We start from the raw sequence: 22,860 nt of genomic DNA on the forward strand, positions 1-22,860 counted from the left end.
CCAATTTGCATTCCTGAGATAACTCCAATTTGGTCATCACTGATCACCATCATCACATACACACACTCACACTGGTGTAGAGGTCAGGATGGCCACTCACGCTGCAGGCTAATGAACGTGGTAGAATACGGAGTGTCATTATCATTTAGGAAGCATCATGAATGTACTATAAGCAAAACCATATATTCTGTATTAAAACAAAGTTCCAGTAAACCAGGTTTCAACATAACAAGGCCAAGGACATCGGTACAAAATTTATTTCATTAACCACAATGTTTTAGAGTGACGGTATACACCCTAATACAGAAGGAGTGATTCAAAATCCATCAAGAATTAAAGGTCAGAGCCAAAGTCAGTGGCTCTGAATCCCCAGTCAATAAGAGTTTCATCCACCCTTTTGTTCATCTTGGATTCATAAAAGAGCTGATGTACAGAACACCCTGTTCTAAGCTCCACCATGCTTTCTGACAAACAAGGACCACCAGGAACTAGACTTCATTGCTTCATCCTTGCTCTGGCTATGCTGGTGGGTGGCAGAAGCCTTTTGTCTGCATTTGGCCTCCCATTTACTCTCAAGCATTTCTGTCTCCAGTCATAGCTCCCCACAACATCACATCTGAACAACAACTCCTGAATTGCATGGCTGTAATATTGACAAAACAGGGCCAATGAGAGCAATGAAATTGCCAACTGCTGAACAAGACATACCCTTTGAAGACAACAGCCACAGTCTTATTGCATTTAGTATATAGTCACAACATTGAAAGGACATTTGAGAACCAATACAAAATATTTATTTTTTCAAACCACAGAATTCACCTCAGAGCCACACTATCAATTTCCCAGAATTATAAGCCAATAACACACTGCATTTCTAAACAATGCAATCCAACTAGAAATGAAGATAATTTCCAATCAGCAGGAGTACAATACACCCTACGGTCCTATAAGAATGTACCTACTTCTGATTAGCATTTTAATTCTCCCACAGCCACTCCACCAACATAAGCAGAAATAGTATAGGTATGTGTGCCACTTGGCTCTGGAAAGAGCTTTGAAATGAGGTCTTGGCCAGTGGACATGGGAAAGTGTCAATGACTTAGTTAATGAACAGTGGGAATAGAGGAGGAATCATTTCCCTTGAAAAGAACAAAGGTCCTTTCATAGATCCTGGTGGCCAGAAACTGGGGCAAATTTCAACTCGGTAAGGAAAATAACGGGAAAGCCATTTCTCCATGCATACCTATGACCTCTGTTTTAACTTCTGATAAACATAAAATTTCATCTTATGCAATCTTATTGAAAAGAGTAATCACAACTAAAAAGGTCCTTATAAATCTCTTCTAGGTGTATGTCAAGGGATTCATATTCTGATCTTAAATTTTAAACTCCCATTAAGTGGTCTGAAGTGGATTAAAGTCAACGTAATACTCTGAAGCTCAATGAGATACCATTAAAAAAAAAAACAAAAAACCAAACATCCAAACAATGACTGGAAAACTAATGCAGGGGTTCTGTTTTGTTAGTGTATATTCATAGAACAATGTTATCTAATACTAGCTGCTTATTGGACAACTGAATTTTAGCTCAAGGGTAATGCCTCATGTAATAATCATGGAAATAATAAACTGCAATAAAAAAGAAAAAACACAGAGAAGAAAACAGAGCCAGTCTCAATGAGAAGACGAGATCAGAAGGGTGACCCTAGGAGAGTCAACAGCTTCTTTAAATACTACGACACAAGTGCTCCTGCTCACTTAGCTCCGGAAACCAACTGTGTTTGCGAGATCACCATTACCTTTGTTTGTACGTGTGCACAGACCATCACTCTGAAGTTCTCCTTTTGTGCTGAAAAACTTTCAAATCCCTTGTTTGGCCGGTACAGAATATTATAGTGAGGTGATGCATGTGCAAACTCTTCCTGAGGAATTCTTTGTGTGTGCAAATTTGCAACCTGACAGAAAGCATGGCATGCAGCAAGAGGAGTGGCAGCGCCACAGGGCTGTGGCACCGGGGAGACACACGCGTGCAGCGTTAGCGCCACAGCCCACTCTTCTGCAAGCTCACCTACTCACACACTGACTTTCATCCCGCACCCCGAAGGAAGGGAGGGGAACCGCCTCCAACTCATAAAAGGGACAGGGAAAAAAGTCACTTTTCCACAAAATTCAATAATGCACAACTCATGCGCCCAGGTATTAGACTCTTTTCACTAACTCCTATCTAAGAACTAGCAGATGAAGAGTCACAAGACCAGGCTTTGCTCTCTGCCCCACAGAACACAGCAGTCAGGTTAGGGTGCAGCTGTGACTAGAGAAGGATATGAGACGACACATACTGAAGCTTAATCCCAACTGTAAAATAAGTACCCTCTCCAAACAACGATCATCTACTGATGCTAAGTGTCACCATTCCAAAGTGAGTGAAATGGCTTTCTCTGGAGGGTCCAGATTCAAGCTGCATGTATACACTAGTCCGTTTGGCAAATCAACTACATGTGTTGACTCATGAGACGATCAACCTGCTTTACAATTTTCTGCCTTTGATGATTTGGGCCCCATAAAAAGCCAGTGTTTAACTATGGTGTGTAAACTACATACTGTACTGGCAAAAATACAAGTGAACACGTGAAGGAAATACTTTTAGGCAGACAGTGTTAGTCAATACAAAATGGAGGCATTTCTTACTTCTTCACTGCAGACTAAGAATTTTGTTAAGAATCCCAAATGAGCAAGGTCAATACTGAGTTAAAGAAATAAATTCTTCATACTGCAGTATACCTCAAAAGGCTACGATGAGTAAGAACCAGGTTGAATGCACTGGGAGAAGGCGTTCCTCCAGTGCCTTCCAATCACAGCTTTGCACCGCTAAGCCCTCACCCATAGCGAGCTGCAGCCACTGTGCAAAAATTTACAGAGAGACTAAATTCTGCAAACTTTACTCTGCCCACTTTGTTAACACACACACAATAATAAAAAGAAGACAATACAAAATATTCCCCCATGAACTAAACAATGCAAAAAGCATCCAAAGATTTTAATGCCAATTCATATCTTAACGTGATGCTTTTATAGGGGAGGTGCTGTTGTTGGCCAAAGAATACTTCCTTCCCAGAAAAAGCATTTGGGTACATTACTAGGATAATGAAGAATTCATCCACATTTAATGAAACATTCCAACTTCATTCCTTTTCAGAAATATTATTATTAAAACTACTTGAGAGAATTTGGTTGCAGGTGTTATATTTATAAGCCTGCAGCAAGCATTCCTCTGAGTAAAGTAAAATTTGAACTTCATGATAAAAGAGAATTCTTCCTTGACATTAGAATGTTCTGATGTGGCAAATCAAACCGTACAGGGCACAATGAGAGCCTGTTAATAGTCTTAACAGTAATTCAGTGTTTATCAATACAATCCAAAATGCTCACGGCATTAAAGGAGCACATGTTAAAGTCCTCCTCAAAATCTACCAACTCTGGTTGATAAGTACTTAAAAAAATAAATCTGACAACCTTCAACTTTGGGTTCTCTGAATACTAATTTTACAAATAGAGGATTTCTATTCGATGACTTGACTTGCTCCTAACACTACACTTCGAACTCACCCCAAGCCTGCTCTCCACAAAAGGACCAAGTGAACTGGCAGAGGCAATTCTATGAACAACCTGCAAATCACAAGTGTGATCGTCAGTATCCCTGGTATGTCTTCTTTTTTTGCCTCTAGTCCTCTGAAGAGATAAATTGGTCTGACATAGCCAACAAAGCCAAAGAGAGTCAAGCATGTGCTCGATTTAGATTTAAACAAAACTGATAAGAAAAACATTTTCCCCTTGTTGCATCTATTTTCCTTTGCCTTTCAAAATCAATAGGGTAAGCTTCAGAGTCTTTTATAAGGAACTAAATAGCACTGTGAGTGTATGGAAACAGAAAATCTAGCTTGGCCAGGGCCAGAAGGGAGCCTTAAAACAGCAGCGCTACTTCTTCTCTATGACCCTTGAATATAATCTTTTAAAAGATACAGACTGCAGACTTTTTAAAGTACTTATCTCACCCATTTAAAATGAGACTGATCAGGAAAACCAAACTATAGATTATGTTTGGATTTAATAACCATATTTGCTTCCTAGAGCATCATAGGAACCAGCTTTGACCACTGGGTAATTCTCAACAGTATTAAAAAGGGAGCTTTAGTGCTAAAGTACTGCCCAACCCTAAGCTAGCATAATGCCAACACTACAGCAGCTGGGGAGAGCCTGTTAAATGACAGAGGAATGGAAATGTTCTACAAGAGTTGGTCCCCAACATTTAACAAGAAAACACCACTGCGAGGCAGGGGGAAATCTGACCCGTGTGCAACATGTTTCTCTTTCCCCACTGATTTCAGCGTCCTGCTATGAAGTCATACCCAACATCTTGGCGGGTCAGACTGTAATACCATCAGCTTTTTTGGGAAGTATTTGTGAGTTTGACAACATGGTCACAGAGCTGCAAAGTGCACAAAGCTCAAGGCACAGAGTAGAAAAGAGTTGTGAACTGATGGGGGTGGGGGGAGGGGAGGAGTTATATTGAAAGCAGAGTTAGCATTTTCCTGTAACAAGACTTTCTAATGCTAAACAAAGACCAACTCTTTTTTTTTTTTAAGGGGGTCGTTTTGGTTATGGGCGAAAAATACTGTATTTTGTAATGATCTGCTTGATTTTAAAGCAAAAGACATCTTGATGTGTGAAACCAATATGCCAAAGTGCTAAGTCCACAAATGAACAAAACAAGTGCTTTAAAAAAATTCTTCTGCTCTTGTATTTTTTGGAGGAAGCTGCTGATTTTGGCTGCCGGATCTCACTTAGCAATAGTCACTCTTCATGATGTGTGTTCCTCGCGGAATCTGTAGATAAACTCGTTAGAAGATTGTCCCATTTCAAAATCATCCCCAAGTCTAGCAGCAACTGTTTTGTTTTTGTTAGTTGTGTTTTGTTTTGTTTTTTTTAAATTACAAACCAAAGTAAGAAGTCCAGCATCCTCTTCCAAGAACAGCTTGGTGACACGGCTCCTGAGTGTCTGCGGGACCCCCGCTGTGCTCTGAACACAGTCTCTGCAGCTCCAGTGTCCTCTTTTCAGGAAGTAAAGTACATTCAATACATTCACTATCTGTACCCTCTGGAACTTGCACAGGCTGATGAGCTGTCTGGAAAAACAAAAAACAAAAAACAAAAAACAAAAAACATTGGAAAAGGGAGAAGTATCAACAGCAGCCAGCATCTGATAATAGCAGAAATCTGCTTATGTAATACATACTTCTCACCCCTCTCCCAAAAGTAGATCAGGGAAAAAAAACCTCAAAACCATGTGGCTGTGAATGACGAGAAAGAGGACCACATCACCCAGAGCTGAGTCTGGACACTTATCTCATTCTAGCGGAGACGAAAGAACTGGCAGCCTCTTGACAACTGCCTTAGAAGTGCCACCAGCAACTGGGCTTCAGAGCTGCCACGGCTTATAGAACAGTCTGACCCTGACCATACCCAGCGCCCTTGGAGACCACCATCAGGAACTCTGTGGATATCACTATAGCCAGTGGCTACTTTATATCACAAAACCATCAAAGGTGTAAAGAGCATCATTACTTACTATAAGTCAACTCATCCCCAGCTCTCTTCCGGGACTGGTCACCTCTGGGGACAAGAAAAGAAGGAGTCAACAGAACTGACTGACATCTTCACACACTGAAGTAGAGGAGAAGTGAATTAGCATCACTGATGGCGGAAGTAGAGTAGGTTTTTCAATGTTAACAACCTATTTTAAAATGGACATTAAACTTGTAAACAGCAGCTGAGTCACTTATAACCTGAATAGTCTTAGCTAAAAGAGACTACCTTTTAAATACAGGAAGCCATTAAATGAAGGAAGGATTATCTATAAAGAGGGGTCCTAGAAACTGGTTCAGACTAAACTGTTTGAAGAGAAATCTAGGCTCTATTAACAACATCCCTGGTGAATTGCATATAACGGGGCAAATTTCAACTATGAAATAGAGTAAATCAAAATCTTCCCCTAAAAGCCCTATTATGGGCTTGAAAACTGCTTAAAGCTTTTGAAAAAATCTCAGAAATCTTAATGAATACCCTTCTTGCAGACAGAACATGAACCTTTACATACAGTAACCAGTTCACCTTAAATACCTACAGTATTACCTAAATACCTATAGAAGTTCAAGGTCCACTTAAGAGATAGGAAAATAAGAGCTCTATGCTATTTGTAAATCCTCTGTTTGTCTCTGCGGTTTCTTAGACGACAGCCCAGACAAATGACTAAAATGCCTAAATAATGAGTAATAATAACCAGTCCACTAGCTTTTTCTTCCTCAGTCTCAGCAGCATTTACTCGGTTAACCCCCTCCCTCCTGAAACACTCCAAGTTCTGCCCAACGCTCTGTCCTTGGCCACTTCCTCTTCTCCAGGAATGTTCTCCTTAGTCTGGGAGAGTGGTCATACCAGTCCTGTGACTTGAAATATGATCCTTATGCCAATGGCTCCCAGATTTCTATCTCCAGCTCTGGTTCCCTCCTGACACTTCGGTCTCGTAAGGTCCAGATTTCTCATCGCCACTGTCACCTGGATGACTTCCACGTTCTGCAAATTTACCATGGCCAGAATGCATTCCACCCCCACGCCTTCCTCAGTAAATTGCACCACCATCCGCCCAACTACTCAGGCCCCAAACCCTAGCTCATCCTTGATTCCTCTCTTTGCCCCACTCTGGAGCATTCTGTCTCAAGACCTAACCCCAAATCAACCACTGCTCAACCCCACAGCTACACTGCCAATCCCAATCCACTATCACCTCTCCCCTCTACCACTGCAAGATCTTAGAATTAGTCCAGGCAAGAGCCAGAGCTATCTTATGTTAAAAGCATGTTTAAGATGATTTCAAGTCTCTGAATAAAAGCCCTTCGGTGGCTTTCTATGACAGTTTAAAAAAAAAAAATCAACTCTAATTCAAATTTATTTTCCCAGCCCTGTGAGTTATGGCTCTTATCTACCTCTACCCATTTTCTCTCTCTGTTCACTATACTTCAGCCACTCTGGCTTTCTTTCTGTCCCTTGGAAATGTTAGCACTTCTGTACTTTTTTCATACCTGCAACACTCTTCTCCCAAGTTAGCCACATGGCTATCTCCTTATTGTTTAGCTGGAATTCTCCTCAGGGGCACACATCACTAAGTGAGGGGAACAGCCCCTTGTGCATGCCCTAGTCAGGTACTCTCTATCCTATATTCCATCTCACTTTCTGTGTAGCACTCATTATTATTTGAAATAATTTGGTTACATGTTTGCTATTTATCTCCCAATAGCAGAGTATAAGCCCCATAAAAACAGGAACTCTGCACGTCTTGTTCACTCAGTATCTAGAAGCAGTATCTAAGCGCAGAATAGAAAACCAAAATATTTGCTGAATTAACAAAATAGTGCATAACTGATAAATAGCCTCCACAGATGGATTAAAATGCTAGCCCAAGTATTTATTTCATGCTTTTGTGTAATCTTCCAGATACCAAAGTCTCCCACTTTCTCTGGTTACGATCAAGACCAGGACAGAAACCTCTTGCTAAGCTGGATGAGGAGTCTTAAGGACCAAAAGAAAGAGAACACACCAAATGGTCTCTGAAGGGTTTTTCTCTCACCAACTAGGTTTAGACAGCCTAACAAACTCTAAACAGATCCACCCTAACGCTGCTTTTGAACACCTCTACTGTTAACGCACTGTTTGGCCAAAGCCAGCTGAGAGTCTTACAGTAGTATCATCACAGCTTTGTTGCTCTTCAGTCACTAAGTCGTGTCCGACTCTTTGCCACCCAGCACAGCAGGACTGTAGCACAGCAGGCCTCCCTGTCCTTCAGTCTTTCCCAAAGTTTGTTCAAATTTATGTCCACTGAATTGGTGATGCTATATTACCATCTCATCCTCTGTTGCCCCCTTTCTCCTTTTCCCTTTAATCTTTCCCAGTATCAGGGTATTTTCCAAAGAGTCAGCTCTTTGCATCAGGCGGCCAAAGTATTGGAGTTTTAGCATCAGTCCTTCCAATGAATATTCAGGACTGATTTCCTTTAAGATGGACTGGTTGGGTCTCCTTGCTGTCCAAGGACTCTCAAGAGTCTTCTCCAGCACCACAATTTCAAAAGCATCCATTATTTGGTGCTCAACCTTCTTTATGGTTCAACTCTCACATCCACATATGACTACTGCAAAAACCATACGTTTAACTATACAGATCTTTGTTGGCAAAGTGATGTCTCTGCTTTTTATTATGCTGTTCAGGTTTGTCACAGCTTTCCTTCCAAGGAGTAAACATCTTTTAATTTCACGGCTGCAGTCAGCATGATTTAGGAGTCTAAGAAAATAAAATCTGTCACTGTTTTCACTTTTTCCCCTTCTATTTGCCATGAAGTGATAGGACTGTGTGCCATGATCTTAGTTTTTTGAAGGCTGAGTTTTAAGCCAGCTTTTTCACTCTCCCCTTTCACCTTCATCAAGAAATTTTTTAGTTCTTCTTCACTTTTGCCATTAGAGTGGTATCACTGGCATATCTGAGGTTATTGACATTTCTTCCAGCAATTGTGATTACAGCTTGTGATTCATCCAGCCTGGCATTTCACATGATGTACTCTGCAGAGTGACAATATATAACCTAGATGTACTCCTTTGCCAATTTTGAACCAGTCCGTTGTTCCATGTCTGGTTCTAACTGTTGCTTCTTGACCTGCATATAGGTTTCTCAGAAGACAAGTTAAGGTGGTCTGGTATTCCCATCTTTTTAAGAATTTTCCAGTTTGCCGTGATCCACACAATCAAAGGCTTTAGTGTAATCAGTGAAGCAGAAGTAGATGTTTTCCTGGAATTCCCTTGCTTTTTCTGTTCTGTGCTTGGTCTCTCAGTCATGTCCGACTCTCAGGCTCCTCTGTCCATGGGGATTCTCCCGGCAATATTGGAGTGGGTTGCCATGCCCTCCTCCAGGGAATCTTCCCAACCCAGGGATCGGACCCAAGTCTCCTGCACTGCAGGTGGCTTCTTTACCAGCTGAGCTACAAGGCAAGCCCTTCCTTTCTCTATGATCAACACATGTTGGCAATTTGATCTCTGGTTCCTCTGCCTCTTCTAAGCCCAGCTTGTACATCTGGAAGTTCTCAGTTCATGTATTGCTGAAGCCTAGCTTGAAGGATTTTGAGCGTTACTTTGGTAGCATGTGAAATGAACGCAATTGTACAGTAGTGTGAACATTCTTTGGCATTGCCCTTCTTTGGGACTGGAATGAAATCAGGTCATGAGTTCCTGATTACCAAATTCAGGCTTAAATTAAAGAAAATAGGGAAAATCACTACACCATTCAGGTATGACCTAAATCTAATCCCTTATGATAATACAGTGGAGGTGACAAAATAGATTCAAGGGATTAGAGCTGGTAGACAGACTGCCTGAAGAACTATGAAGAGAGGTACATAACATCATCACAGCAGCATTCACCAAATACTCTGAAACAAGTAAATTAATGCTGATCAAAAAGGAAGACACAGGATGGATCTTGAATTTGGAACTTACACTTCTATAAACAAACTTCATTCCCACCCTCCCAAAATTTTTTTAAAAAATGAAACACGTTAAAATAACAGGAGAAAAATACGGATATGAAAACAACAGGAGGCACAAAGAATGTCAGTATGATGTACGTGAGGCTGTTAAACCACTATCTGATAACACTATTAAGTCAGCTGCCCTCAACCAGACCTAGGCTACTACTGAAAAAGCCCCGATCCTGGAGTGACCGTCTCAGCTAAATGAACAATACCCCTAACAAAGTTCTACTTTGTCCGAGAAATCCAGGTAATAATCACTCGGCAAGAATGGTTTACTTGCCTTTAAAAGCTATTTGGCACATGCTTTGAAGAGGCTCATAGATGGGTTTGAATGAGGCTGCTCCATCTGAGGGCCTGCGTGTTAGAAGTTCCCTAGTGAGCTTTATCTTCCATAATGTAATCTTTGACAACAGCAGACAACAACCTGCCCTTCCCCCAATAAGCAATTCAACTATGCAGGTAACATGCTAAAAAAAATAAAAATACTGCTTTTAGCTGGTATGTTACTTCTAGCTTTGAAATAAGTCCATACTGTATTTCTATGCACCTAAAGATGCTTCACATAAACTCCGACTCAAATAAGCATCTGTCCATTAACTACAAAGACAATATATTTGACAATATTCACTATTTTAAAACATTTCAAAGACTGTGCCAACCACATTAAAGCAATGCACTGTCATACCCTACATCATGTCAATGGGATACAGCCTTATATGAAAAAATAGCTTGCAAAGCTGAACAGGAATCATGTGACTGGCTAGACACAAACCATAAAACGATTGCTCATATGAACGCTGCCAGTAACAGAATTTTTGTTAGACAGCTTATATGATATTTTTTGCATCAGTAGACACCATTTCTTCAAAACAATTCTAGCCAAATAATGATCAAAGGCAGCATCAAGTTTGGCAGGAGCAGAGTATGGAAGGTCCAGACACAAGTGCTGGAAGCATAGGTCACTGCTGTCAGCTGCTAAGTATATGGTGTGTGCACACCCTTTCTGACTGGTCTGAGCCAGCCCAGCAGTTCAGAATGTCCGCTGAAGGCAGGTCCTACTCTGTGCAAATCACCCAACAGAGTAAGTCATGAGGCAGCCTTTAATCTTCAGAATAAATGTAGAATATTATGTTAACAGAAACAGCTCAACTCAGTTTGTAAAATAAAACATTTTTATCATCTTTTGGAATACTATGTTTAAATTTCACATGAATGAAAGCACCTGACCACCCTGACCTTATTAGAACAGTGCCAGGCTAGTCCTTCACATTCAAAGGCAATGTTACCTGAGATTATTTATCGAGTCAGTGCCTCAACTCATCCCAAGCAGATTTTACCTAAGAGCGAGGACACACCAAACGGTCCTGCACTACTACTGTTCTCCTACTCCAGCTCGAAAATTAGGATTAGGAAAACATCTCTGGATGTGTTCCACACTCTTCTGTAAGGTGAATTCAGGTGTTCAGAGAAATCTACAAGAGCTATCTTCCTACACTGCTTCACAGAAATAAAAGCCTTCAGAGAGCTGTTTGTTAAAAGCATCAACAAGCTCATCCCTAAAATTAAAAGCAAACATTCAAATATAACATGGGAAAAAAAGCATAAAATAATTCAAAATTATGGTGAGCCTAGGAAAAAATGTAAGAGCTATGCTGAGTTTATTCTGCATTAATTTTTAAAACATTTCAAGAAAAAACTTGTAGCTATAATTCAGAATGCATAAGCCATAAAGAAAAAACTTGATAAAGTTAGTTACATAAACTTCCACATGACTTCAAATAAAACAAACAAACAAACAAAAAACCCACCATAAGCAAAGTCAAAAGAAACTGAGAAAAAAACTGTCATTTTGGGCAAACAATCTCTTCACTATACAAAGAGGTCCTAGAAACCAAGAAAAAAAGACTAACAATCAAACAGAAAAATGAGCAAAAAAGCAGAAACCGTTTACAGGAAAGAAATACAAACACAGGACAATATGCTCAGCCTCATTCATAATAAGAGAAACACAAATGAAACTAACTCTGAGTAATTATTTTTCACCTTCCAGATCGGCAGTGTGAACAACATACTCCATAGGGAAGGACGTGAAGAACAGGCACTCCGCTTAGTGAATGCGCAAACTGGCGCAGTCCCCTATGGATGGCTGTATGCAATATTAATCAAAACTACCACTGCATTTACTCTTGACTCAGCAATCTAACTGAAGGGAGTTTACTCTCCAAACATACTGACAACCAGTATGAAAATTATGCATGCAGCATTCTCTGTAACAGCAAAAAGACTGGAAATGATTCAATTTGCCATCTATAGGGGACTGGTTAAATAAGTTATACTACATCTACACAACAGAATGTGCAAGATAGGAATAAAACTAAGAATATTGTGCTTGCTTATATCTGTATATGATATAAACGCTGGAGGGGCTCATACGAAACTAATAAAAAATGGTTACCTAATAGCAGAGAGCAGACAGGGAAACAGGTGGGAGTAAAACTTTTCAATGTATGCTTTTTAATATCTTTATTTAAAAAAAAACAAAAACCTGTATCAGCTCTTCAAAACTGAGTAAGTAAAATTACTATAGCATTAAATGGCCTCATTCTGTGTATGAAAATAGTATCACGGTTAGAAATACTACAGTTGATGTCAGAAGACACTGGACCACTGGACATCAGGGAGAAAAGCCAGCTGTTGGCATGCAGACTCTCCCACGGCCTTCTGTTCCTCTCTCACTTGCCACAGAGAAGGTGGGCTCGTGGGCCTGTCTACATAGCTTCCTTCTGACAGCTGACCGAGCCCTTCCAGTGTCAGCTGCCCACGAAGTGGATAATGATCAGTGGGTTACTCGGTGGCCCCTCTACCACGTGAACAGATGCCATCGGGACACAAAGGGAATAAATGCCAACCCATGGGCCAACAAAGAACAAAGCATCTGCTTTCTTTTCTAACTGGTGCTGAAATAAGAAGCTTAGAAACAGTGATCTTGATCAAGGCTGGTGTTCTGAGACTGCATGTAGCCTCAGAAACTGTGAAAGAGTGTGGCCATCCCCTGCCCAAGCCATAGAAATGAGTCAATACCCAACCACTCTATGTGGTCACAACGACACCTCAGGGAGGAACCCAGGTGTCTTTCTCTCCACAACTTTCTCCCTTTAATGTGAGGGATTCAAATAAGAGAAGACATGCAACCGTGCTACGGAGAGGGGAAGGATTATGAAAATTAAAAAGTTCTACTATACCCTCCAATGATCTGATTACAGAACAGCGTGCTTTCCCATGAGGAATCACAAAACTTTTGCGTAATTTTTGTTGAAAATACACACTTTGAAAGATTTTCTGGGATAAAGCCAGGATACTGAATTGCAACTTTCAGAAACATTTGCAAAGTGTTTATATCAAAATCAAGGGAGGTGAATTTTGTGGACACATAAAAGTGATACCCTACTTTTTAAGAAGAAACGACTAGAATTTAGTGGAAAACATGGAAATATGAAAAACACAATCTAAAGCCTCCTTATCAGTTTAGTCATAAAACTAATCCTTTGCTAGTTTAGTCATAAATGTACCTTATAACTGATCATAAAATTTTGACAAGGTTTTTCCAAATATTCAAAATGAGTATAATAAGAGGATCAAAGTTGGAAGAGCTCTTCGGAGGCTGCCCAGACTAACTGCCCACCAGATGAGAAATTCCTTCTTCAAAATCTACTTAAGAGCAGCTCCCATAAAGTCAAAACCCAGCTTCAACACTTTCACAAACAAGGAGCTCACCACCTCGGCACTGGCCCTATCCGTGGGTAGATGTTTCCCACTCTAAGAACCTGGAGTCCCTCCCCGCGACCAAGCCAAACTGGCCTAAGGAAATGGATACATTTTATCATGAAAGGAAACGAACACTTGCCTCGTGAAACCATTCTGTATAAGTTCTCTTTGAAGCTTCTGATCTTGAGCAGCATATTCAGACAGTTCAGACTCCACCGCACGAGGGAGAATGTTTGGAATAAATTTAGAAAATAGAGTCGGAGCCATCTGAACCCACTCTGTGAGGGAAGAAAAAGATTCATTAAGGAAATCATATAATTTAAATAGAAAAGGAAAAGTTTTCTTCCCAAAGATTATAAATTAAACCAAACTTAAAGTGGGGAAAAAATTAGTGCAACCCCTCTGATAAAGAGGTTAAGTTTCTTTTCTAAATGGAATTTACAGAAAGAGGATATTTTACATTTTACTGATTTAACCAAATTTAATAAAAAATCCCTAGAGAATTTTTGAATGAACCGTCTCAAAAACTCTAAATGTGGAAGAAAACACGAGGGAAATAAGCAAAGAATTCTGGGCAGGAGGGACTTCGAAAGAAAAGATTTGGTGGAAATACTTAGCCCTGTGGAACATTAATTAAAAAAATACACTGGCTTAAGAATAGAACAGTACGTGAAGTAGCAAGCAGACATTTTTAAAGTACCATAAAAATGGGGAGGGAGGTGGGAGAGATGACAGGTAAGTACTTTTAAAATATAAACCAACTTTGACTCACATTAAATTATAGCAAATTAAACATATATAATGGTGAAAGAAAGAGAATTAACTGGTAAGGAAAAGATAAAAGATCAAGAGAATAATCTATAGAAAAAAATTCATTCATCAAAATAAAGACAAAAAGAAGTCTAAGGAAAATGTCTGCATTAGACATGACAAAGATAAATTAATACTTTACTATAAAGCATTTCATCAAATCAGATACTCTTCCCCTCACTCAGTGAACACTAAATAGAAATACTGCCACTTCTGTGTCCTCTTGGATTATTTTAATCTAGTCCTTTCAAATTCTCCCTTTTGGATATATACATACAGGCTTCCCAGGTGGCACCAGTGGTCAAGAACCCAACTGCCAATGCAGGGGCTGAACCCAACACATGCCTAAGAGACATGTGTTCAATCCCTGGGGCAGGAAGATCCCCTGGAGGAGAGCATGGCAACCCACTCCAATATCTCTGCCTGGAGAATCCCATGGACAGAGGAGCCTGGTGAGCTACAGTCCATAGGGATGCACAGAGTAGAACATGACTGAAAGGACTCAGCATGCATGCGCACGCGTGTGAATGTATGTGTGTGTGCTGGCTGTATATATCAAAACCCGTAAAATTTGAATGCTGTATTTAATCCAGCATGCTCACTTTAAAAACTGTAATCTAAGTAAACAACTCTAAATCAGAAAAACAAAGCAAAACACATTTAATGCTATGCAATGTTGGATCACTGGCAAGTTAAAATAAAAAATGCCTAAGAGAAGGGCTCAACTAGAGATGGTGAAAAACAAACAACAAAAAAACCAAGCACCACAAACACTATCAAGGTGATCCAATCACCCTTTGTACAAATTCGTGTCAAAATGTTCTCAACAGTGTCCCTTTTTCTAGCTCAGTTCAAATGGCTTTAAACCCTGAGGAACCACTAACCCATAAGTCAGAGAAGGCAAGAAGTCAAACCAGTCTTACATTTTACAGAACTCCAGGCAATCATTAAAATGAAGATAAAAAAACAATGAAAAGTATTTGTATTAAATGAAGAAGAGCAAGATGGGATCATGGGAAGTATTCCTAGTGAGCTTCTAAAGACTAGATGGAAACACATTTAAATAACAGATGTCATCAGAATCTCCAAGGACTAGGGCCCAGGAATCTACAGTTTAACATACTTTTATGGGTGATTCAGAAGCATCCATTACATAAAAATCAGCACTACTGTAATGAAAGGAACCTTTACATTTAAAATTCAACTTTTAAAATATTTTAACCTTAATCTGTCAGGTGAATAAAACTGCTTTAACAAACTAGGAAGACAATGGGTACTGGCAAGACGAATAAATGTCAAAATAAGTTTAAGAGTATCTCAGAAAATAGCTAGGACAGCAAAAGGTTCGTCTGTGATAAAATTCACCTTTTCAAAAGGACAATTCTCAAATACAGAATTCTCCTCACTAGTAGTACGAATCCTATTACAAGAGCTCAAATCTGGATAAAAACAGTATTTGGATAAACATGGATCTGCAAGTTTTTCTACCCTTAGTAACTAGTTTTATTCTGTAATTTTGTTACTAATGATAAAAGCCAGAGCTGATAAAGCTGCTCACTTTGGAGGCAGAATTTAGAAATCTGTCATACTATACTTGGATGTCTTTCAAAATAAAAGAAAAATGTCATTCATAATCTAGCACTAAAAGAAAAATTCATGAGTTACTTTCACCACACTTAGCAAAGTGAAATTTAAAATTCTAAGAAACTAGAAAAAGAAATTCATCAGTTTATTGGACACAGGCAATACTTTTAATTTTATATAAATAATTATTCTGTAGGAATAATATGTCTAAAAATTATGAAGATTAGAGCAAGAACTTATTCCAATTTAAGTAACATTACATTTGAATACTCTAGAAATCACTAATTGTTTAAAGTAGCCTGAGAAAGAAGGTACTTCTGGTAGATCACAGTCTATCCCTAATATCACAGTTTTTACTTGGTTTCCAATTTGGTAAGCTAAATTCTGCTATATCTTTTAAATTAAGTAAGTAAATTATTCAGATATAAGTCCATTAAAATAACCCCTGGACCCAAATGAAAAATAGTAACAGCAGTTAAATTAGCATGCTTATAACATTATCAGGTACTATGTTAAGTTTGTTAGATCCTGTTTTATTTCATTCAATCGTCAAGTGACAAGAATTTCACAAAAAGATAATTACTGTCAAAAAGGCATCCTTTAAGTTTCTAGATTGGCAAGTATTCTTCATTTTTTTTTATCGTTCTTTCTTTCTTAAGTAGCAAGAGTTTATTAAGCAGAGAGAAAGTTCACTCCCAAGAAAGTATGAGAGAGACTCTGAAAACCATAAGCAGTCAGAAAACAATTTTCTACCCTGAACTTTGGCAATCTCTGTACTATGGACATTTTTTAACTGGCTAGACCACTGGGATAAATTTGAGGTGCTGGGTTATAAACAGAAATATATGTATAAAAGCATCTGGAGAATCCTTTAAATTCAGGGTTTTTACTATAAGACATATATCAAGATAACTTACAAACCATGCCTTGAACACAGTGATCTTTGATTTCTGGTTCTGCTATTCTATCTCCCTCCTCAAAATATCCTTGAAATGACTATAATTTTATCAGAACTTCTAGATTCCATGCAAGATATATAACAGGCCTTACAAGATGGGGCTGTGAATGTGTGTGCCTGGGCATATTTGCAGTATGAGGCAGAAGCAAAGGAGAACCTAACAAAAAAAGAGATTCATGCCAGGCACAAGACTCAACTGCATCTAAAGTGTCTCCTACAAACTATTGCTGTATTCCCTTAACTATCTGCTTTTCACTGGTATACAAAGACTTCCAGGTGAGATTCTGAGTTTACATTTCACGGTAATGAGTATCGCCTCAACTTTCTTCTGTAACAAACCCAAATACCATTAAGCCTCAGAAAACATAGAGAAACACTATCCTCTCACAAATCAGGTTGGAATTGCCATAAACAAATCTAACCCCTAAACAAATGATGAATGTTTACCTGGTCTGAGAGTATACAGGCCTTTCACAATATTTGCCATAGTTGAAGGTGTGACCTGAAATGGTGTTGACTGGGCTTCTAAAAGTAAAGCTGAAATAAAGAGAAAACAGGTTATAAAAATGCTGCAACTCTTATTGATTGTCAAAGCTTCATTTTCTATCACCAATTCACCCAAAGATTGAAGGATAAACAAGGTTAAGAAAAGAACAGCTTAAGAGGGCAAACCAAGTATTTATACACTAAATTTCTTCTTTTGAAAAATTAATCCATCACAGTCGAGTTCCATCTACCAAGTAAATATCTGAATGTCTGTTGAAACACTGACGGAAATGATTCAATTGATGGAGGTTCTGAAAATAAGCAAAGCTTTATTAAGGCAACAGTACTGATGGTACTTAAGTGGTGCTGCTGCTGCGAAGTCGCTTCAGTCATGTCCAACTCTGTGCGACCCCACAGACGGCAGCCCACTAGGCTCCTCTGTCCCTGGGATTCTCCAGGCAAGAACATTGGAGTGGGTTGCCATTTCCTTCTCCAATGCATGAAAGTGAAAGGTGAAAGTGAAGTCGCTCAGTCATGCCCGCCTCTTAGCGACCCCATGGACTGCAGCCCACCAGGTTCCTCCGTCCATGGGCTTTTCCAGGCAAGGGTACTGGAGTGGGTTGGCATTGCCTTCTCTGGGTACTTAAGTGAGTGAACTATGAATATTTTGCATTAAGTTCATGATTTAAAACACTTACATTTGAGGAATGAAAGTTCTCTAACTCCCTCATCTCTAACTCCCTCAATCATTTTCCTTTCCCCAAAATCACCATATATTAACTAACAAATACTCATGAAACTTGGCGTAATTTTAGTCTAAGCCAGGCTTGTCAAATTATTAAACTGTTTTTTCTATTCATACCTTTTTAAAAATGGAAATGCCATCTCACTTGTTCAACATTTCTGTAGTTTCAAACATGCAATGTGTGTTACATTTGAATTCATGTACTGAAGGCCACAGGGTCACTGGTTCTAGCTTTTCCTTCTGATTTTATCATCAGCAGATAGTTATAATTTTGAATGGCATAGATAAATTTAAAGGCTAACAAATGGTAGGCACTGCAGAAAAATCATGTCTTAAAAAGGAATGTTTAAAAATTGAAATTCTACATTTTAGTTTCTTGGAGTCTCTTCTACTCTACTAATTTCAACATGACCCTAGGCTCTGTCTCTGTTAATTCATCTTCCTACTTCTGGACCAATCATTTGGCTTTCAGTAAGTCTTAAAAGTGAAAGTCGCTTAGTCGTGTCCGACTCTTTGCGAGCCCATGGACTATACAGTCCATGGAATTCTCCAGGCCAGAACACTGGAGTAGGTAGCTTTTTCCCTCTCCAAGGGCTCTTCCAATCCAGGGATCGAACCCAGGTTTCCTGCATTGCAGGCAGATTCTTTACCAGCTGAGTCACAAGGGAAGCCCAAGAATACTGGAGTGGGTAGCCTAGCCTTTCTCCAAGGTATCTTCCTGACCCAGGAATTGAACCAGGGTCTCCTGCATTGTAGGCTGCAGTCCATGGGGTCACAAAGAGTCGGACACGACTGAGTAACTTCACTTTCACCTTTCACTTTCATGCACTGGAGAAGGATACAGCAACCCACTCCAGTGTTCTTGCCTGGAGAATCCCAGGGATGGGGGAGCCTGGTAGGCTGCCGTCTATGGGGTCACACAGAGTCAGACACGACTGAAATGACTTAGTAGCAGCAGCTCCTGCATTGCAGGTGCATTCTTTACCAACTGAGCTATCGTCTTATTCCCAACTAACTCTACAGGTTCAATCACATAGTCATTATGTCATCAAATACGTACATTTGCAAAAAACCTCTACATAACTATAACCACCTATGTCAAACTTGATACCTATATAAGGAAATGATAAATTCACAGTTTAAACATAAAATGAATACAAATTTGGGATGAATTCATTGAAAATAATCACATTCAGTTACAAAAAGATATAACATTTCAATAAAATCCTCTCCACTTAAAATTGTTTATAGAAAGTCTTTAAAAAGTAAACTTTTCTAGTTGAACTCCCCTTTTAAGTAAAACAAAATGGGAATTTGAGGGAGTCATAGCTTGGGAGAAGGGACAAACATATATTTAATTCTCATAAGCTTTAACTTTTTTAATAAAAATAAAGAAACTGAGAGGATACTGTGCTATTTCAAAATATTAACATTATCCTTCTAGAATTACCGGTAACAAGATTATGGGCAAATGAACTCCTTAATATTAGTAATATTTCCCCCAATGTCAGAGGAAAACAAAAGAGGCAGCAAGTATCGCTCCAGCTATAAAGGCACTGTTCAGAGCCTGGCTTCTCCCAGCTCACTGGGTGACCTTCAAGTCACATTTCAATTCCTCAGTGTCCCGCTATAGAATGAGGCTTTAACACTTCTTGTGATATGATTCGCAAGATGTTAACATTGGGGTTCAGATGCCAATGCTCTCTGACTCAAAAAGGAAAACTTGCTGGTGTCACATCATCCCTCCAAGACGGAACACTTACGCATTAGGCTGTAAATGTGCTTTTCTGCAACATGTTCGGTAAACAGCTTTATAAGGTCATCTTTTAAGTCTCTGTTAAGCTTGGTTTCGATGTAAAACTTATTCTGAAATGGAAAACAAGTCATTTTTCAGGGCATCAATTAGAGGGAAATACTTAGTCTAATGAACTGAGGCACTAAAAAATAATTTTAGGAAACAATTCATAAAAGCATCAATTAAAACATAAAAGACCAACATCAGAAAAACAAAAGCTCTGTCACTATTATAGTCTTCCTAACATGGGAGCTTAGAGCACACAGAGATAAAATGCTATGAATCATATAAAAGAACATGGGAAGACACTCAACATTAACTAGACAGGGATGCAATGGACCATATCATATGACAAGCACTTAACACGCTCTCTTATATGACCACATCATCATGTACAGGCAATACCCAGAAACACAAGTGATAGGTATGCTATTTAAAAATCCAGGGTTAAAGCAGGCAGTGGGCATGCACCGGTTGACTCCCCTACATTCCACTTCAATGACTAGTCCAGATCATTCAGTTTACAGCATTCCTTCCGGATGGGTAGTCTTTGGTTCAAAGGCAGACAAGTGACCCAAGGTAACCCAAGCAGACTAAGGGAAACTGAGGCCTGAGTGAAGAGTACCTTACAGTCATCTTACAACCATGTGGAAACCAAGATGAAACAGATATGTAAAGCAAAGAAACAAAAAACAAGCTGAGACTTTGACAACACTGCTGCAACTACAGATTTAACCAACCCTGGAAATGACTTTATTTCTAGAATTTTATAGCAAGAGATAATACTTTTCTTTCTTTATCTAAATCACTTTGAATCAGGTTTTCCGTTTCTTACAGCCAAAAGCATCCTAATTAGAATGACTGGCAAGTCAAAAAGACTAAACTCATTCGTGTTTAAAAATGCTAACTCCATATATAGGAGTAGAAAATACAAAGAGGGATATTAACAAGTTGCTCACTGATTCTCTCAATTTTTAACATGTTTTTTTCCCTCTCTGATATGTTTTATTTCCCCTAAAATAAAGAAGAAAACACTTGCTAATGAAGAAATATAACTCACACTGCTTTACATCTTGCTTTTTCACCTATGTTTGTAGCTTGAAAAGATTTCTCTCAAAAATAACATACAAACATGTCATTACTTTTGACTGTATAGTTTTCACTGTAAATATCCTTCATCCATTATTGAAACAGTAGTCTCCCACTGACAACACAGATTTCTCCCAATGACCTGGCTTTCTTTTTCCCCAGTAAAGCGTATCTTATGGACAACAAATCATTTCGAAGTTTGGTATTACACACATAGTGACCTCTAAGCAATAGAAGGTAGAATCAATCTAAACAACTCAACCTAACAACAAGAAAGTGGGACAATGGTTTCTAAAGGCTCTTCCATTCAGTACGAACACAAACATTACAATCCTATAACTTTATATATTTAAAACAGGGTGCGGTGGGGTGGGAGTGGAGAACACATCAGCAAAGTCAAGAGACTACAAATTATACCCATGTCCAAATGAAAGCGATCATCAGAATGAAAGAAAATTTTATTGTTCTACTTTTTATGGAGTTACCTCCTTGGCATTTATTATACATCATGTTTTTAGATACACGTCTTAACTGTACTTTCTTAAGATAACAAATCTTCGTATATAGGAAAGATTTTATTTTCTCACCTTTATTTCTTTATCTTTATTTTCTAAGCATAGTATCTTTCATATGGTAGAAATAAAATAAATGCTAATTGGGTGACTGTGATCAAGTAATGCCTAACTGTCTGTTTTAGCAATGGTATTTATGAAATTTTAAAACGGTATACACAAGGCTAAATAAGTTTTTGATGTCAACACTATCAAATATTGCCGAAAGAGATTAATTTCCAATTCTAACATAATACTTAGTAAAAGAAAAACAGACTATACTTAACTTTCTGCATCTGTTTGCACTTAGACCAATAAACCAAGGTATGTGGAGAGGAAAAATAGCTCTAACTTACCATATATATGAAAAGAGGCACAATGCTCTGCAATGCTCCCATATATTGTCCAAGAGCTATATTAAATCTTTCAATATAGAGGTCTGGAGGGCTGGCCTGTGAAAAACAACATACATGGGATCATTTTGGGAAACCAGGTATAAAGATCTTCCAGCACAATCTAAAATGCAAATAGAACTCAATCAAAATTCATATTGAAATTCATAATTAGGAAAAGAGGAGGCTTATATCCAGACGTTTAGTTAAAACTTTTATCTCTATTCCAGTATCTGTTATGTAAAACTAAGGTTTGATTTAGTTGTCTTTAAAATTTGTGTAACTGTACCATCTTAAAAGACTTGCTCTGTTAATAAGTAAAAATGTAAATTCATAATTAAGATAAATGATACAATTTTTTAAATTACCACTAAACAATAGACATTTACTATGGGAACCAAACTATATCTGAGCTTGGAAAAGACAGGTTGGGGGTGGATTCAAGGAAATGGTATATGCTTAATATACTATAAGAAAGGCTGTTGGTATTTTGTAATTATCTTTGACACAGTAATATTCTGAGTTCTATACTAACTCGGTTGTAAGCCACTCATGTAACTAACCAACTATAAACCTCATCAACTAGAAAGCAGGACTCAGAGGGTCCATACACATCTGCAGCTCTGGAGAGCAGTTAAAATAAATATAATACATGACTGGCACTTAACTGTTATCAAATATTATGTTGTAAACCCATCAAAAGAGAACACTTCCAATTTCAGTGCGTGCTGTCGAGTGTGCCTGCCTGCCTGCCTGCGAGCCACGTGTGCCCCCACATGCAAGCCCTAGCCAGTGAAGCTGTATGCAAGAGCCCCGCTCCTGAAGAATTAGTGTCCTTATAAGAAAAGGCACCAAGGGGTTCATTCTCTTACCTTCCTCTCCCTTCCCTCCCCCTAAGCATACTCAGAGGAAAGTCCACATGAGCACACTGCAAGAGGATGGCTGTCTACAAGCCAGGAAAAGAGCTCTCACCAGAATCAAAGCAGCTGGCACCTTAACCTTGGACTTCTCAGTCTCCAAAATGGTGAGAAATAAATCTCCACTGCTTAAACCACTCAGTC

The 22,860-nt window shown here is 38.9% G+C and overlaps 1 protein-coding gene across 1 annotated transcript in view; it reads right to left on the minus strand.

The window, feature by feature from the left end:
* Positions 1-239: 239 nt before the first annotated feature.
* CACUL1 (CDK2 associated cullin domain 1) overlaps positions 240-22,860 on the minus strand; it is a 70,058-nt gene continuing 47,437 nt past the window's right edge. The window contains exons 4-9 of the mRNA XM_069567259.1: positions 21,764-21,859; positions 19,736-19,838; positions 17,189-17,278; positions 13,529-13,667; positions 5,626-5,669; positions 240-5,182 (exon numbers count right to left, since the gene is read on the minus strand). Of these exons, the coding sequence (XP_069423360.1) occupies positions 5,142-5,182; positions 5,626-5,669; positions 13,529-13,667; positions 17,189-17,278; positions 19,736-19,838; positions 21,764-21,859 (513 nt within the window). The 3' untranslated portion in view covers positions 240-5,141. The remainder of the gene's footprint in view (positions 5,183-5,625; positions 5,670-13,528; positions 13,668-17,188; positions 17,279-19,735; positions 19,839-21,763; positions 21,860-22,860) is intronic.

Source organism: Ovis canadensis, chromosome 22, assembly GCF_042477335.2.
Source record: "Ovis canadensis isolate MfBH-ARS-UI-01 breed Bighorn chromosome 22, ARS-UI_OviCan_v2, whole genome shotgun sequence".
In the NCBI taxonomy this organism is placed as follows: Eukaryota; Metazoa; Chordata; class Mammalia; order Artiodactyla; family Bovidae; genus Ovis; species Ovis canadensis.